This window comes from Aquila chrysaetos, chromosome Z, assembly GCF_900496995.4.
Source record: "Aquila chrysaetos chrysaetos chromosome Z, bAquChr1.4, whole genome shotgun sequence".
Lineage (NCBI taxonomy): Eukaryota > Metazoa > Chordata > Aves > Accipitriformes > Accipitridae > Aquila > Aquila chrysaetos.
In genome coordinates, this window is record NC_044030.1 from 14226148 (window position 1) to 14245538 (window position 19391).

General features: G+C 35.0%; 1 protein-coding gene across 5 annotated transcripts in view; it reads right to left on the minus strand.

The window, feature by feature from the left end:
• The window catches only part of LINGO2 (leucine rich repeat and Ig domain containing 2), a 565281-nt gene that overhangs the window by 261195 nt on the left and 284695 nt on the right, over positions 1 to 19391 (minus strand). Inside the window, exon 5 of one of the 5 annotated variants that reach the window (XM_030004177.1) lies at positions 15343 to 15419. The exons of 3 other annotated variants lie outside the window; for them this stretch is intronic. In XM_030004177.1, coding sequence (XP_029860037.1) covers positions 15343 to 15392 — 50 coding nt within the window. In that variant the 5' untranslated portion in view covers positions 15393 to 15419. Of the gene's footprint in view, positions 1 to 15342; positions 15420 to 19391 lie in introns of those variants that run through there. One more of the 5 variants, XM_030004181.1, reaches the window with a different exon arrangement.

The following is a 19391-nucleotide window of genomic DNA, read 5'->3' on the forward strand; positions in this document are numbered from 1 at the left end:
GACTGTTAAAAGACATCCTCCTTTTCTGTATACTTTATGACTATATGAACAATAGAGCTAATATACTCCAGTGCTGAGTATGATTTATTACTCTGCTGCTGGTTTATTAATGTGGTATATAGTTCAACAGCTTCCTATTTCAGTAACATTGTAACCGTGAATAACACTTCTTCTATATTATTTGGTTTTAGCTATTTTTCTACAATCTCTTTCACAAACATTGAAATTTGAGACATTTTCTCAAAATCTGTTCTCTCTAAAGAAAACTGCAGTGTAGAAACCTTTCCCAGCTCTTTTACTGTAAACAGCTATCCACAGATACAAACTATCTGGTGTCATATTTTCCTAGGGGACTAACAGACATAGTAACAGAAAGAATTTCCTCCAGTCCTCATGTCTGGGCAACCACCTTACACGGTCTATCTAAATATTAACTTAGATGTCCATGTGTCTGAGGCCAATTAATACTCACTTGTTCCTGGATACACTTGCTACAAGTCTTGCAAATAGAAAAAGATCCAACTCTTTTCCTAATATGTGACTGGAATTTAGCAGACTGAGAGAAGACCCGTGGTATAATCAGAAAGTAATTAAATAAAAGCAAAAAAAGAACTCAGAGCCATAAAAATACAGTAGAGTTGAGACATGGTAGTAGTATAGACTGCAATTACTTAAAAGGACCTGTAATGAATCATTCCAGAAATATGTGTAGTAGTATAGCTCAGATTTCATTCATGAGATAGAATAGGGTTCTTGGTATCTTAAGAATTTTTTTCTTTTCTTTTTGGAGAAAAAAACACAGCAGGACAGATCCTCAATAGCAAATAATATTTCAGATTTTTCCATAAAGATGTAAAGACATGACTGGTTAAGAACTAAGATAACTGCTTATGAACAAGGACCAAACACAGACACCATATTCTTCTGACTCTGCTTATGACTATTAAAACTGCAGTTATTAAACATACTGGTGACATTCAGCTCAGGTCTCTAAACTGTCAGTCCTGGAATCTAGGAGGGTTTACCAGGAGGTTGCTCACTTTATACGTGCATCCTCACTTTCCCTTAGCAATACTGGAAACAGACTATTGCTGAGTTTAATGTTTGGTCTAAGAAAATAAAGAAATTCTCATGCTGAAAAACACATTTTTGCTAAGTAATTTAGGTGCCGACCCAGCTGAGAAGTCAGAAATATCTTACCACTGAGCAATGTGACAAAATGACTGAGGACAAGATAAGATTTCAATTAGAAGCCAAAATTTTAAATTTTGAGGATTTTATTTTTTATGCTGTGATGCAAGTACATCATATCACAACTAGAAATGCTGAGAGGCAATCTGTTATCTCACTCACTAAACAGCATCTATTAATTTCAAAGGGAGTATTTATACACAAACATACTTTCTCACTGTAATCAAAGAATGTTGAGGGTTGATTTTAATTGTGTGCCACAGATGAAATGAGATGGCACCTGCAGAAACAGCAGCTATCACCAGCAGATCTACTATGAAACTATTAACCAGTTAACAGACCTGCATATATCTGCAGCCTGACATCTCCAGTGTTACCAACATCTGAACATAAATGTCTTAATTGATTTGTCAAAATGGAGCATTCTTTCACCTAACAGAAAAGAACACGCAGATTACATTAAACATAGATGGCACACTTTCTAAAAGGATGCTGTGCACAGCTATACATTTGAGCTGAAAAGACAAGTTGTTTCTACCTGCAACAGAAATGCTGGATCAGTTATGACTTGAACAAGATGCAATAAAGATCCTAAGGGCAGTGGGCTTGAAAACTGACTATTTTATTAAATTGACCACATATAGGCAACCCCTGAATTTTTAATAGAGGAAACAGATGGCTTGCAGGGGCTGGGTATCATAAACCATGATTTGTTTGAATAGAAATGAAAGATCCAACCTAATGTTTGAAAACAGTCAAACAAGCAAGATTTCCTATAAGCAGTAAATCAGTATTTTACTCATTACTAGCAACTGTATTTTTATTATTTCTCAATTCAGAAATACAGTGGCTCCTTACCTGTGATTTCTTATTCTAAAAAGCCAGTTGCTATTTGATATGACAATAATCTTGTTGGAAAAAAGAAAGCTTCAAGAAAATTGTCGATGGGATTAATGCATCAGTTGTTGGGATTTCTGTTTCTGGACAGTGGAAAACAAGAGCAGTAAAGGTATCTCCGAAAAAATAGAGCTTGATAGTGTTTGAATGGGACATATGCTAGTGAACTTTAGACAGCTGGATACATTTAATAAAAAATGATTTCTTTGGATTAAGATTGTTTCTCCTTGAAACCTTTATCACTCTAATAGATTATATTCTTATACCATAAGGATGCTTCTTTAAACTCACATCTGCAAGGCAATAGACTATCTGTTGAAAAAGTCCTTTTGAAAGGCATTTTGAAAAGACCTTTTGGATAAAACTAAGTGATTTCCAATATAAAGAAAGAAATGAAGAACTGAAAAATTGCAGCAGGAACTCAACAAGATATTGGTGTGGCAGGCAGACAGATACAGTGTGAATCTGTTCAATTGAAGTCTTTTATTAAGTAAAAGATCTAACAAAATATGTTACATTATGGAGTTTGCACACTCAACAAAAGTGGTATTAAACTCAACCATAAGCTTTTACTGTTGCTGGCACTGGGTTGGGGAGACTGGGAGAAGAAAAAATACACCTAGAATTGTTCTTAGTAATGCCAAAACTGCAAGCAACCATGTCAAATCTGCCCTTTCTAGTTTGATCAGTGTTAGAGGAAAAAATGCACTTGTATTTTACACGTGTTCTGTCTCTGTAAATGATTTCATGAAGTGTTAAATCAGGGCTTATCACAGCCCTTTTAAAATTTCAGACCCTCTCCTTACTCCTCATGATGGGGCTACCTCCCATCTACACTCCTCATTTACTAAACAAGTGCATTATTTTTATCTGAAGAGATAGCATCTTCAGAATATGCTAAGGGAAAGTGCAAATGTTGCAAAATTCTCTTTGAGTCTCTGACATGGTGAAGTGTGGGGTGCTTACTGGAGGCATGAGTAGGTACTGTTCTGTCCCTGGGAAAAAGTTAGATACAAAAGACGCAGAAATTTTTACTCTTTCACGGTGCATACTGCCAACTAGTTCACTGCACAAAATAAGCTTACCTCACATTTACAGTTTGTATTTTTCATGTTTGCTTCTCTGATATATCTCACAACAACTCTGAAATATACCAAAGCATTTTTGTAAAAGCTCTTCCTCAGGGATGTCTTAGACTTCAACCAGTTTAAGCTGTGCAACAATGGTTTTCTGAGTGGACTCTTTAGTTTATATTAGTTGCTGCAGTCAGGGTAGCTGTTGTGCCTACATTTCATTTACAAAGAGATATGATAAATTAATCACATTTAACTAAAAAGGTTAAAGATGATTTCAGATAAAGCTGTCATCTTAGATCCCTAATTATTTTAATTATAATAATTACAGTATTGAGAATACTACATTGATCTGTTACATCAGGTACTACAGTAACTAAAAACTGCCTTTCAAACGTGGATTATTTTAACGCCCGCCACTACTACTCTGAATTGTGCTCAAGTCTATCTTAGTGTCCAACCATGTACTTCTATTTATCAGTTCCTTTCTTGACTCTAACACTTTGTACTCTCCTATCATGTTAGTCAAGCTCAAAATCCAACCTTCATCTACTTGGAGTGCTCAGGATTATGCTTCTTTATCCTTCTGTATCCCCCTTATCTTCTTACATGTCAGGTTTCTTCTTCGGGACTCTATCAAAGATACTAGCCTGAACATAACATTTTTTCTTCTTTCCACTGAAGACCTTCACCTTTCTTCCAGTATTGGCTTTCTCTCAGGTTATCAACTAAACAATATCATACCTGGAAGGAAAAGCAGAATTGTATCCTGGAGACAAATATCAGCGTACTGTTATATTTGAACTGCTGGTGACTAAAGAGTAGGGAATGTATAATTTTGAGATTTCTGGCTCTCCACTATCAAAGCATAAGCAGAAGTGTAACTGGTTAGTAGAAAATTATCTTAATAATTTTTCCTATTAATATTAATATTTCCTATTAATGGCAACATAACTTTAATGAAAGCATCAAAAGGGAGGAGTTCACCACCAAATACATATCTTCACATACTGCTGCTTGAACTCCGTGAATGAAAAGTTCATTCTCCTGGTAATTTCCACCCCTCATGTCTCTGCAGTGTGTGTTGTGCTTGTTTCCAGCCTACTGGCAACTTGCGGATGGCACATCAACATAGTTATTCAATAACAAATAAAAACTCCTACTAATTCTTTGAGTAAAGGAAAAAACTTCTGGGACCTTCCAGGTTCATCTGGGCTAGTGTTTCTGATCACCTTGACCTCCATGACTGAGGAGCACGCAGACTACAGCGCAACAGCTCTGTGACACTGTACACATAGCTACTCAAGGATATAAGTTTTGTATATGTAGTAATAGTGTTTAATAATGTGTAGAACAAATCACTAGTACTAAGTGTATCACTAATAAGTCAATTTAGGAACATTTTGATTTTAAATTTAAAACCTGGTCAGAATAACAGTATACTGATCAATACACAGTGTAGCTGGCATTTTATCAGTATCAGATAATCCCAGCAGAGTAAACTCTATTTTCCTGACATATATACCTATATAAACTCATGCACACACCTGCAGAATCAGTTACAACACAGACCCTGCTCAACACCAAATTTCAGACAATACAGAGGTATCACATGTAGAAGTAAGTACAGTTTGCCTTGTCTAGGAGATCCCATCATGCTCACCATCAGATAGAGAATAAACCTTTGCCTACTACATATAAACCTGTTCCCAGGATGCCTGTGTAAAGCACATAGGATGTTATTTCTTTTCTTCCATACCTAGTTCTTATTTACAAAGGGGAAACATAATTAGACTCTTCCTTGTTCTTACATTTTAAGGTGTTGAAAATTTGTGTTTCCAATCTAAAATATTATTTAAAGATAATCTTCTTAAGAAAAAACTTGAGTAATTTTAATCCACAGTTTAAAACATTCTTGTCACTAGAACTTTTTAAAAGTATTTCACTAACGAGAACAAAACTTTTCATCTTTGATCTTTTTCTTACCAAAGATGAAATTTTTGTCCAGGCACCTCAACCAGTAGCCTAGTGATTATTTCTTTGTCTGTTACATAGGAGTCACTGTTTTCAATGATGCAATAATCTTACTAGTAAATACCAACATACAGGTTACTTCACAGTTTTACAGTTCTAGCTTCAACTTGCTATGCATTAAACACTTATTCAGTCAGGCTATATTCTTAGGGTAGGTCTTTCTTATATTAATACTTTTGCAAGTTTTCATCTTCAGCTCAGTTCCAAAGTGTTCTTCATTTGCCTAAATTTCCTTTAATAAGCAGAGCTGCAGATATTTCTGTATATTACATTTGTGCTATATTATATCTTAAATATAAATACTTCTATGCGACTACTAATATTTATGTTTGCCATATTTTTGTTACCAATATTTTTACACACTGAGAGCTGATATTAATTAATAAATGCCAAACTCTCAAGAAAATGTACACAAGATGGGGAAAATCCAAGAGAGAAACAAGAATCATGAAAGGTTTAGAAAATGTGATCTACATATAAGGGCTGTGATAAGTAAATCAGTTTGTTCTACAGGAGGGATGAATGAGGTAGTACATAACTTGACATTAAGAAGTTAATAATTAACGGTTTTCAAGTTCTACTGCAAGCCAGACAAGAAATGTTGATACAACTTGCAGAAACAAACTCTTTGGGCAGTTAAGTAAAGATTATATTGTGGACACAAAGGACTTCTATCTTGAATAAATTTAGCAACTTGGACACAAATCTCTCAGGAATGACCTGGCTATAATGAAGTCTACTGCAGGATCATGGACACTTGCATCTACCCATTTTATGTTTCTTAGTAATAAAAATCTACTGCGGAAATTAAATATAGCTTCAGCAACAACAGAACCTGTGAGACTATAATTGAAGTTTAAGTTTATATTATGCCTGAACATGCATAAAACTTGCTTTTTACAAGGAGAGTTTAGAAGCTCTGCTGTGGCAACAAAAACTTTGAATTTATTCTCCAAAAATGTGGCTGTGATATATATGCACATATATTAGATAGACCTAGCAAAATTCAGTAATGGCCTTGCAAGTAAAACGTGTGATTATTAGAAAGAAAAGCTGGGAAAATGAATCTGTGCTAACCTCACATTGTTTTAACTTAGAAAGTTTATGCATGACAAAATTTCATTGGTATTATTGACTAAGCGACTCATGCTCTTTTTTTTTTTTTTACCTTGAAGGCATTTGAGAATTCCTCAGTTCAGGAACCTGGATAACTAACCCACTTGGATTTCTGAGACCCTGATTTATGCTCTGAGTTCAGCAGCCTAAAATCTGCATGCTTAAAAACTTTATCCAAGTCAAATCACATTGCTCCAGGTAAGGCTCAGAAGCACCAAAGATTTATTCCTCATCCACTGAGCAAGGTGCACAGACAGGGATTTTATAATGCCCATAAGAGGTAAGTGCCAGAAAATCCCAAGGCTCAGGTTCAGAATTCAAGCTTTGCTGAGCTGTCTAGAGATTCTCCTTTGTAACCAAATAGTCCAGGTTTTGTTTTACTTTACATACAAGATTTACTAATATAGTACATGAAAACACAATACCTGTGCTCTGAAAAGGAAAAAAAAAATAGAGGAAAGAGATTTCATTTGTAATTTCAAATACATCTCATTCTCATTTTTGATCAGTTTATAGAATTTTCTTCAAGATAAAGGTCCTATACTGCATCAAAAGCTTGAGTCTTTCAGAATATATTCTGCAAATTCTAGTGAAAACCTACAAGTGACCAGTAACAAACCTAAGAATCCAGCACTGAAGTGCATTTTAGATAAGTACGTAATGAGAAAAATAAATTACAGAGACTGCAGCAAGAGTTTAGTCTGTAGACTACCTCAAAATAGTCTGCAAAGGTTAAGCGCTATCACCTCCTACAGTCAGAATGTTATATCATATAAGTTTTGACCAAAAATTTTAGTGTATGCACATAGTTGCTAAACACCCTAAACTAATTTTCAGATTTTTTGATTAAAGTCTTTTATTTTCTTTTATTTTCCTTACCACAAGACTTTCACCACTAAATTAGTTTTCATCTACCAGAATACCTGAATTTCAAGTAAGTAGCACCAAAATCAAGTATCACTAGCGCAGGAAGAACATTTTCGTTTGTAGTCCAAAAAGCCATGTATTGAAACTTTAGTAACACCTACAAAAGCAAAAAATGTGGACAGTTCCACAGTTCTAATTTACTGATAGTCAGTCTTAAGCGTGACAAGCTGAAATCCAGAGGTATTGCGGACAATCTGCTTTTTGAAGTCAGGATTCTAGGTTGCTTTTAAAGTGGACAAAATATAATTTAAAAGTAAAAATTAATTAAACAAGTAACTCTTGCACTACAAAATTTTATTATTCTATACAATGCAACACAGCAATAAAAACAGCAGTAAAAAGCCCACAATGCACAACTATAGCTTTTTAGTGCCATAAAAATGTACTTTCATGACAGTAGCACATTATAGTTTAAGTGAAGCTCTTCATTAGATAGTATGAGAAAATGAGGCATGAAAGGAAGATAGAAAAGCCTTCTTAATAGTTCCTGTGCAGATAATGTAGGCCAAAGACAATCAATAGCCATGCCTCATTTATTTTATGTTTTTGAACACTTAAAGGCAAAATGTTAGTATTTGCTGTACTGTTCGGTTTCACAGACCTGCATCAGTAATGACAAAACAGATTTGCATATTGTGATGTAATTTATATGAATTTATATTCAAATGGCATGTGGTTATTGTTCACTAATATGAAAGGTAACACCTGCTCCATTAGTCTGGATTCATTAAAAGTCACATTGGTCTACTAATTTGGTTAGTCATCAAAATGACCCAATCAATTCAAAGGCTCATAAACACATTATAAAATCACATAAAATGTATGTCAATAACTTAAACATCACACTAAATACCCTAATAAAGGAGACTAACCTTGTACAGTATATGCAGCTACTCCTGCCTGAAAAACAAGAGTAAAAAATATATGGTTTTCAATGTATTTTTCATGATATTTTAACAATTATTTTTGAAGTGTTTGGATACAATTTTGTATGACAGTCATACCACCATGTTTCAAATCCTTATTACCTCAATCAGGTATATTTCTTAGTATCAATAATGAAGCAAACTATTACATTGTACTAGAAACAGAACAGGGAGAGCCAATATATGAAAAAATATTAAGAAAAAGGTGTGCTGGAAAATACAGCATTTCATCCTGTTCTTTTAAAAACACATAGTGGAGCAATTTTAACATAATCAAAATCTACTACAAGCGTCAAGATACAAACTCGTTAGTCCTTCTATGTAAAACTTCTAGCTAATAATATTAGCCTAAATGAAATAGTAAAGCTTTTTCTATAATTCAAGAGAAATAAGATACAGCTTGGACTTCCACAGCCTTCTCCCTACACAGTTTCCTTACACACTTAGAAATCTGGGTAACAGGAAAGAAGTCTGATCCAATAAACCTCTACATTAGTATATTTAACTTAATGGCTTCACTCATGTAACCTGCTTGGCAGTACCATTATTTTTATCATTCCCCAAGGAAAACAATCACTGAACATATACGTTCCAGTAATAAAACATAAGGGTAAGGTTTGACCTCTTGTTTACAATAGGTTTCATCACTGCGCAAAAGCAAGACCATACTACTAATATATTTGCTAATATATATAGTATTTTCTAAGTGATTTTCTAAGCTTGTGTAGGAAATTAGTATTGCAAATAATTAAATAAAATTGTGTTTTACTTGTGCTTAACCTTTTTTATGAGCAGTGTTAAATCAACAAAGAAAAGCTGCTACTTCACAGCAAGGCAAATCATGCTTACAGAATACAGTGGTTTTACCAAGTACACCACACACAGAAGTGAATAGAGGCCATCTGTAACAGATAAACACCTCCAAGCATGTGCACAGGGGAAAAATGAACACCACAACCAGTGGATTTTAAGAACTTTGGATGTATACAGTTCTAGGACTAGTACAATTCTGTTGATCAAACTTTATAGCTGAAGTTTTTGTCATCTATCTCCCTGAGCAGAGATACAAATCTTGGTGAAAATACCTACTTTTCAGATGTACTTTCTCATACTACTTCCTACCCAAAGGTAAGTGCATCAACTTTTAGAATTTTCCCTGATTTACAATTACATACAAAAGGGAGGTGAGTTAGGCTCTTCCAATTTGGCACACTAGTCAGAAAAATCTGAAGTACTTTTTGAATCTGCTTTTACTGAATCCAGTCACATCAAAAACTCTGGTGTCAATGAATGATAAGGATAAATCATTGGTGGAGCTGTTGCCACAAATATTTTAATTTCAAGATTAGGATTCACAAAATTTTGAGAAGTAAAAAAAAAACTTTTCAATGCTAATTTTTTAAAAACCTTGTAATTTCAATAAACTGAAATCTTTTATTTGCCACCAGTCGAATACCTCATAGTACTTGCCACTAATAGAGTGCTGTGGCTCACAGGTTTACAAAGAACAGAGGTGTCTTCTAAATCCAATAACTCAGAATTGCAGCTATTTTACAGCAAAACAGAACTTTAGTTTACATCTAACTCAAGAATCCTTGATTGTCAGGGCCTCAACATAGAGAAATGGATGCTATAAAACACATTTTTCTGTTTCATATAAATTGCTAGAGAAATTGTATGCTTAGGCTGAAAGAAAGCACAGACCTCAAGACTGAGTGTGTGGGCTGGAGCAAGATTTGGGAATTGCATCCAATGGCTACTGTAATCTAATGCTGAAATTGAACAACAGAATCTTATAAACTACCAGGCAGACAAATGAACTTGACTCAATTTCCATTAAAAATCTGCTAGAGATACACAAAATCTCCCTCCTTCCCAATCTTTACATATTGCTGCTTGTCCATTCCTAAATTATGGATCTGAAAGAAATGCCATGGACAACAATATTCTTCCTATGACAGGACATGACTGTTATAGAAAGAAAGAGAGAGAAAGGAAGAGAGAAAGAATCAGAGAGAATGAATCAGCAGTACCCAATACCTGTACGCTGGTGGTATAACCAAAGGTCATAACTAATTTCCCTGGAAAGCCCTTCTGTAATGCCAGGTAATATCTAGTAGTATAGTCACTCTGCAAAGTATCATGGGATGAAAGTAGCATAGGCACAACAAAAAATAATAACCATCAACTTTAAATTTAATACGTTCTTTCTTATGCATTTGCAAAGAATTTACAGCTACTATAACTAATCTGCTTTAATCATAAAACTCTCAGTAACTTTTATTAGTGCTAAGGGAAATGGTTGGAAGGAAAAGAAAAAGAGGACCTTGCAAGCAAGGTAGAAATTGAAATAGAATATTCAGTTTCCAGTATTCACAAAATCCTTTCTCATTAATTGTCATTAATAAGATTTTCATGAAACGAAAGGGGAGGCTGTTGTGATTCATGACCATTGCAAGGTGAGGACAGGAAGTAAAAGATGTAGGAGCAAATGATATCAGGCAGTATTTAAAATATTAAAGTAATAGTGATGTTCACAGTAAAATTTTTTTTTATTATTATTATTCTTAAGTCTCTAACAATTTTGCCAATAAAATCCGTCTTAGCATTTTTAATTAAATAATGCTTTCTAGCCTTAGGTTTATCAGAAAATTTCAAAGAAATTGGGGAAAGTTTCAGTTATAAAGTTAACATCTGCGTGGCATTTGAGTTCCTATCTACAGGTGTGGGGTATTCACTTGGCTCCATCCCACTCTTTTGTACTGTCTTTGCACTAAGTGGTGAGACAGGATCTCTGTTGTTGTCCCAACATTTCACTCCTTCCATTATGGATATAGCTCCCTACCACAGTCTGGTCTGTGAGTATAAAATATGTGCAAATCCTAGAGAAGGCTTTTAACGTTTGCCTTTGCAAACAAAGCTGGAAGGACAGAGCCCATTTTTTACTAAGTGTCAATTGAATATCTAGTATTCCTTTTCCCATTTTCTTTAAGTTTACAACTCTTAAGTTTTCATGTTGATTAATGCATGCATGTTGATTGATTGCAGCCTGAAATGTAGGGATAGGGGAATGACAAAATAATCATTTTACTAGCCATCACATGAATTCCTAATGTGCCTTTATGTAATCCCTTTGATCTCCTGGGAAACATTTTTCAGAGCAGCAGAACAGAGGTATAATGTATTATGAATATTGGCACGAAATGATTTAATATCCGGTAAATAGCTGAGAGTGAAACTTGCTTAACTAGGTTATTTTTACACCTGTTCATCCAGGTTAACAGAGAAGCTAAAATGTATACGAATTCCATGTGGTATTTCAAGTCTTATTTGTCAGAGACATTCCTTAAGTATGTTACTGGCATTCATTTTTGTTGTTATACCCAGGTGTAAAGAACAAGAACAAAATGACTTAAAAATATTCTTGTCCTTGGATCAGAATAATGATGTTACACAGTCTTGTTTTACCAAGTGGCGTGACAGAGACAGGGATGACAGATATTCATTCAATGACAGAATCATCATCAGCCTCTGCAACTCCATTAACATAGCATAAGTCTTTGCCATAAGTCATTACCTCTGGTGGAAAAAATGTCTTGAGGTAACATCAACCATCAAAGACACTATGAAAAAAAATCATAGAAGGGCATGTAGTTAACCTCACCATCTTTCTGTATGTCTCAGGATCCTTAATATCTTAGGGTTTTTTCCTATTATTTAAACTCTATCTATCTAAACACATTTTGCAGTCCATCATAACACATGCTTAGCAGAGCCTGAAATTTGATGGAACCCATAGGTTTTAATGAACTGCATGGATTTTAATAGGAAATAGGAAACCCAGGTAAGAAGTTTAAAGCATTTGTCATTAGTTTACCTCTGTTCATAAACAAAAAGGATGTGAGTTTTTGCATTGAATTTAATGGGAATAGAACAAAGCAACTTTTGTTTGTTTGTTTGTTTGTTTTTCCTTTTTCAAAATAAACTTACTCTATATGTCAAGACTGATTAAAGGACTTTGATTTAAGCAGAAGAAATTGGTTCATGAGGTGAAAGACTTATTCCAGGGGGAACCACCAACACTCTATTTCAAGTGGGTTAGTTCACTGAGGTCTGTGCATTGCTAGACCTTCAGATCAGCAATTGGAGAGCATGACCCACACCTACAGAAAACATCAACAATGACATGTTATTTCTTTTCATAACAGACATTAAGACTTTGCTTTTTGTGGACAGGCTAACTTAAAGAAGTACCGTAATCCTATTCCTCAAGAAATTGCTGATTGACATCCTCAGCAATCACTGTAACCAATACATATTTTAGGAATAAAATAATACAAAAATGTGGTGAAGTATCACACAAAAGCTGAGTTACCAGAAATCTTCTAATTTAACACTAGCTTTGCCCTTTGTTGGTGTCTTTCAAAAATGAGCTAATACCAACACTCTTCAGATTCTTCTACTACCTTTGATCATACTGGCTACAAAATTCAACTTATGCACCCTAAGAACCAACAAGAAATAGATATAACTATACTTAAATGCATTATTTTTATTTTCTGTTGACCCAGATTGTGGTACTGCTCAATTACTCAGCTGCGATGTGTACTTTTTTACACCAGATACGACAAGATTCTGGCTTAGTTGTACCTCCTGTTTATCGTACATTTTCTTCTGAATTTTTTTGAGGTCTGTCTCTCTTCCTTTTTTCTAACCCCCTTTGTTCTTTCTCAGGTGATATCCTGTATATGTGCTACACTCCTCCAGAAAACAGGAATTCAAGTTTCAAGCTTGTGTTCCTCATCTGTACAGCTGGGAATTGAATATCTTTTCCTAAACAGGAGTGCCTTGCTCACTGAGCTACTGACTGCCATTATTAAAGGTAACTTCTGCTGATCATTCATGGAGAAAAAACCCAACAACCAAACAACTCAGCAACCACCATTTCTGTATCTTCTGGTTTAGCAGGATAGATGCATTTCTGTGGTCAAGGAGGACGGTGGTATTACAATACTGTTGGAACTGCTACTGGAATTCGAGCACATCAAATCATTGAGCTACTTGGGATCATACTGGTAACTCACAAACGAGTAGCTGAGGTTTGTCCATACAGCTGAAGCTGTCATCAGGTATTTAGTTTGGAGTGTCTGATTGTCATAGGCATCATATTAAAACATGCTCTGTCTGCCTTTGCTTATATGTGCTGTCTAAATATATTCTTTCACCATATTTTTGGGTCTAATCAAGTCCATTACTGAGAAATTATTCAGCTATATTAGCTCTTTGAAAAAGGAAAAGCTTGTTCCCTTTGTCTATGTCAAATGATCTTCTGTCTTACATTAGACTGCACACTGTCATTTCGATTCTGTGATTAGCATTTTCTTCTAGTATCATTAAGAGTACCATACTATAACCAATAAAACTTTAACTTAAATAATATTTTTATCCTCTGCTTTTAAGTGCTTCTATCAAATACTTTATCATCCTCAAGTGATACAGTTTATATACCTTTGTAATTTAAAACAAAGACAATATGATCATTTTAATTCCTTCAGTTCAACTTTAGCTTCATTTAAAAGCTAGCATTTAAGGAAATGGCTAAAATAAACAGGTGCTTATGCAAAAATGTCCTCCTTCCCCCTTCCTCCTCCACAACTGCCACAAAAACTTCAATATGATTAGGATATATAAAAGTTGCTTTATGCCAAACTGATTATCTAGTCTAGTATAATATGAGTAGTTTAAAGAAATAAATGAAACCCTTCACCTTCACCTACTCAAAGGGGATTTAAACAAAACTATCAATGATGAGATTTTCAGTGAAGAGTGGGCAAAACTGAAGAGAGGAGCCCAAACAATTCACTGATATTAACTGATTAAAAAAGGAAATAACACTGACTTTAAATATCTATGCATGTTTGCTACTTTTGATTGTTACTTGAACTGTTTAGCCTAAGACTAGAAAGAACACTGAATACTCTGTCTTTGCTGAACTATATGTCATCTAAAAACATGCATATGTCTTCTGAAACACAACAGGAGAATTGCTGTAGTCATTCTGAAGTGTGATACATAAGTTCTCAACTTATTATTAACAGCTTGAAAAAAAAGAAGCATATAAGAGCTCAGCATCACACTGAATGTTGTTAAAGTACTTTATAAGGACAGATGCTTCAGCTTTTCTGGTGTCATTTGGTAGTGCTTAAGAAGACTGGAAAAAATAAATTAAGATTCAAGCACAAAGAAATTTGATCAAAAAGTAGTATCCATTTTTCTGAATAACAGAAAGTTTCAAGTAGTGCTTTGTCTCCAAAAAGTAATTGAAGGTGGTTTCACAATTTGGTGGGGAAGCTATAATAACAGGTTTAGTCTAAACAGCAAGAGGGAAATGGAAGCCAAAAAGGACCAAATGCTTATTTAGTAGTGCAGTGAATTTGGTGGTTTTTTTGTTTGTTTGTTTGTTTTTTTTAAGGATTTCACCAGCATGTGTCCTTATTACAAAGTCTCATTTATCTGAGGCTGAGATGTTTGTCAGTGGAACAGTATATTCTACCTTCAGTTAGTTGAAGCTGAGCATCCTGAATGGAGCCAAAGAAATATGTCAAAATACAGCTACAATGAATTGCAGAAAAGTGGTGGTAAATTACAGAAATTGTCTCAGTCAAGTAACACATTTTGTAATGCAATTTTACATATTTTTCTTAGTTTGTCGTTGTTTTGGTCAGCAGGCTAGCATTAGCCAATGTTTTTCTAAGTCTACCTCATCTACTTTAAAATTGGGATCTAAGTTATAAGCTGAACATCTATATTGCTGAAAATACAAAGCTTCTAATAAAGCTCAGGAGGCAGCAGCTCTAATGGAATCTATAAATAGTTTTTTTAGCTTGGTATTTAATTTTAAGAAAATACAAGCTTTTTGTTATGGGTAATAAGTTCTCTCTTATGGTTGGAGGGCAAAGATATACAAAGAATCCAATAAAATAATAGTTGGACTCTTTAAATAGGAAATACTGCTTTAGATGAAGTGACACAATTCTTTTGAAAGGAATTGTATACACCCAGTTCCCCAAACCTTCCCTTCCTCTAGCATCTAAGACACAAGGAAGTTCATCAAACATTGGGATGACTCTTTAGAAAATAAGACACTACTAAGCAGAAATAAGGATGCTGGGACTCACCCACTGCATGGAGTTTGGACTGTGTTTAGCAAATACTGGTAAGTTTTCATTCCTCTACATTTTATTTTTTTTTTCTCCTGAAGGACAAAAATATACAGAGAAGCTAGTGATAATGAGTTGGACTTTTCAAACAGGAACTAGTACTTTAACGTGACACACTATATAAGTAACAGAGTCAAGAATATGACATTGGAACTTCAAGACCAGATTTAGTTTACTGAGCTGCAGCTCACAAAATGCCATTACTGCATATGATACCATATGTTGTCTCAGTATCTTAGCATATAGAATTGGATTGCTGCATGACTTTCTGAATATTTCCCCTAAATGCAATTTCTTCCTAAGCATACAAAATACAGATGCTGATATTTAGCATGCACAAGGAGGTGTCAGTATGAAACTTGATTTTTGAGAGAATTACACTGGCTTACTGTTCAACACTGAACTGATTTTAAAATTGCTATATGACAACTTACAGTATAAAGCTCTGCACAATTTGGAATCTCTGTTTTTATCTAGCCTATTATCTTTAAGAGTTTAGAGGTTGTTGAGACCATCTGAAGTTTGCCATTTCAAAACAGTGCACATATGTTTAGCTGTTATGCTTGTCAATTTGAAATCCATTTCCAGCTGGGGTCTAGAACACAGATTCAGATTCATTTAAACATAAACTTTTATGTTTTCAGTCTGACATTTGCATCAACTGAGCACTTTTGCTTTGTATTTTATGTAGCTGAAAGTACAAAAATAAACAAACAGAAAATTACTTAGCAGAGGAACATTTTTGTATCAAAAGAGATTCTGTTTGTCCTTGTGCTGTAAATAAACTTGAAACTGTTGCTAAATACTTGAGATTACTTTCCAGTAAATACCAAGATTTGATCATATATAGCAAAAAAGTACACACCCATTGTTCTTTCAACACATTAGTCTGGGATCAGATTTGCAATATTCATTCATATTAAGAATGGAGATAATCGTTAACTGCTTTTCTGCCAGTGAACACGGGAATGGTTGAACATGATCAGAGCAAAGATCCACCTTACTGGGGCCAAAGACAGGTGCATAGGGAAGAGTATAAGGATGAGGCAAACATATCTGTGTGATTACATTAGCTTGATTTTCTCTCCCAGTCCCTTCAGGTTTAACTGTCTTGCACGGATTTTTCTTCTAAGTGTTTCCTGAATATATGTAGGTCCGACAGTCAAGCTATCCTACAGCAACATATATGCACTTTAAATATTCATTTTGTGAAAGAAACGTATTCTTTCACTGCTTATGAAGTGACTTTTGGAAATATTTATAAAAATAGATATATTCTGGTATTAGTTGGCTATAATAAAGATGATTATGCTTCTGCCAAGAAAAATGGACAGAATGCCAACATGTTCGAAATACAATACCAAAGATACTACTTCACTAGCTAATTATGCAAACCTGCCAGGAATACCTAGATGTCCAGCAACTATGTCTTGTCAGACATTATCAATTAAATACCATCATTCTTAGTATGAAGAGACTTAGTGCAATGCTTTCAAAAGAAATTACAATAATTTTCAGTGAAATTTTAAAAAATTATAACTAAATTTTCCCAGTTAAACTCTTATTACTAATAAAATCTATTTGACTTCATACAAGCTTATTGACAGGAAAGATATTGCCTATTTTTCTGTTAATTTTTCCTGTACAGTGTACTACTACATCAAGACTCATGTCTCTTGTGCTACCATAAGGTGGCAGCATATAACACATTTATTTTGCTGAATTTGTACATAATAGGCATCTATTTTCTGTGTGCTTTAGTTCATATTGTCACAATTAACACAAATGTGTCTTCAGCGAGATTGCTAAAAACATATTTCTAATTATCCCAACAAGAAGTTTTTCACACTGTGAAATCTTTCATGGATATCTTTATTCATCTTCTGTTGAAAGATAATTTTTCCCAAAAAGTACAGACAGGTCAGTAAGAATTGAAGTGTTATAGTTGACATAAACATCCATATAACTATATTTTTTTGGCTGCAGACTTAGAAACTAATATTTGTTGAAGCAATCTTGAAAATAACAAACTGTTTATAACTATGCTTTAGTAGTTGATTATCTATAAGTGTAACAGAATACCAATACCAGTATTCCTTGCATGCCTTCCAAACAACATCAGCTATGCAAAATTGCTATCAAAGCACTGTAATTTCAATAAAAAGAACAAAAGACTGTTTTACTATGGTTGTAGTTTTACATATTTCTATACCTTATTTTCAAGGACCAGTGGTTTAAAAACAAAACAAAACAAAACAAAACAAAACAAAACAGACCAGATGCAATAGGTTAACATTGAGGTTTTAACATTAAAGATAACATGGCCAGCTTATGGAATGATTGTTAGAATTTATATTACATAGAAAAATTGTGTTCAGACTTCAATTTGAAAGCTTAAAAAAAATGTGGCCTTACTGCAAATTATATGTCAGAAAAGTATATTCCTTTTATATGCAAGGAGAAGACATATTGATTGGGACTTGGACTAATCTGTTTCTGAGGTACTTCTTGCTTTGGGGAAGAAGCAAAGGAATTCTAAATGGGTATGATGAAAAGTAAGAGTGGTTCACAATAAGAGTGGTTCAGAACTGCAATAGGTTGTGCAGAAAGGCTGTGGATCAGCCATCCTTTGAAATTTTCAAAACTGCTGAAGAAAGGCCATCAGTAGTCTGGCCTAACTTTGAAGATAGCCCTGCTTTGAGAAAGTGGTTGGACTATATACCTGCAGCTATGCTTTACAACACAATTTTCTATGCTTTCTATCAATGCTCCTATTCTGCATCAGTGCTGTTCATGGCAGACGTGATCTGGCAGAATATAAGAACAGACTTCGTTGCATATGATGCATGTATTTATTCAGCGAGGAAGAAGCCTGCCCTCCCTACAGGTAACAAGGATGGTGTGTTGACCAGCACTAACAGCAATAATGTTGCCTTATTTAGCACCTGGGGAACACTCAGAGGCCACTGACTGTCCTAAAGCAGGTCAGCCAAACAAGCATATTTGAGTAGTTTCTTTAGTTCTCAACTCTCTATTGTTTGTGTACACCCTCAGCACTTTCCATCATTCTGTTTGGACAACACATAAATTAAACTCACAGATTCTCCTACTCTTTCTTGTTCTTCCCTCCCTGGAGTCATAACCCAGGTATTTTACCCAGCTCTGGAAAAAAAGAGAACAGTCACAACCACTCCTCTAATTTCTGTGCTGGCTTACTTGACTTGAGACAGGGATCTTGTCCCACCGTGTCACTTCTAAAGGAAACACTACTGGATTCTTTCTTTCTTTCTTTTATAAACCCAGTGTCCTGGTTTCAGCTGGGATAGAGTTAACTGTCTTCCTGGTAGCTGGTACAGTGCTATGTTTTGAGTTCAGTATGCGACGAATGCTGGTAACACTGAGGTTTTCAGTTGTTGCTAAGTAGTGTTTAAAGTCAAGGATTTTTCAGCTTTTCATGCCCAGCCAACAAGAAAGCTGGAGGGGCACAAGAAGCTGGCACAGGACACAGCCAGGGCAGCTGACCCAAACTGGCCAACGGGGTATTCCATACTATGTGAAGTCCAATCTAGTTTAGGAACTGGGAAGTGGGGGCGGGGAATCGCCACTTGGGGACGGGGTGTCAATCGGTGGGTGGTGAGCAATTGCACTGCACATCATTTGTACATTCCAATCCTTTTAATATTGCTGTTGTCATTTTATTAGTGTTATCATTATCATTATTAGTTTCTTCTTTTCTGTTCTATTAAACTGTTCTTATCTCAACCCGTGGGTTTTGCTTCTTTTTTCCCGATTTTCTCCCCCATCCCACTGGGTGGAGGGGGAGTGAGTGAGCGGCTGCGTGGTGCTTAGTTGCTGGCTGGGGTTAAACCACGACACCCAGTCATCCTAGTGTCAGTTAAGATGAATGAATAACACAATACAGGCTGGGTGATGAGTAGATTGAAAGCAGCCCTGAGGAGAAGGACTTGTGGGTGTTGGTTGATGAGAAGCTCAACATGACCCAACAA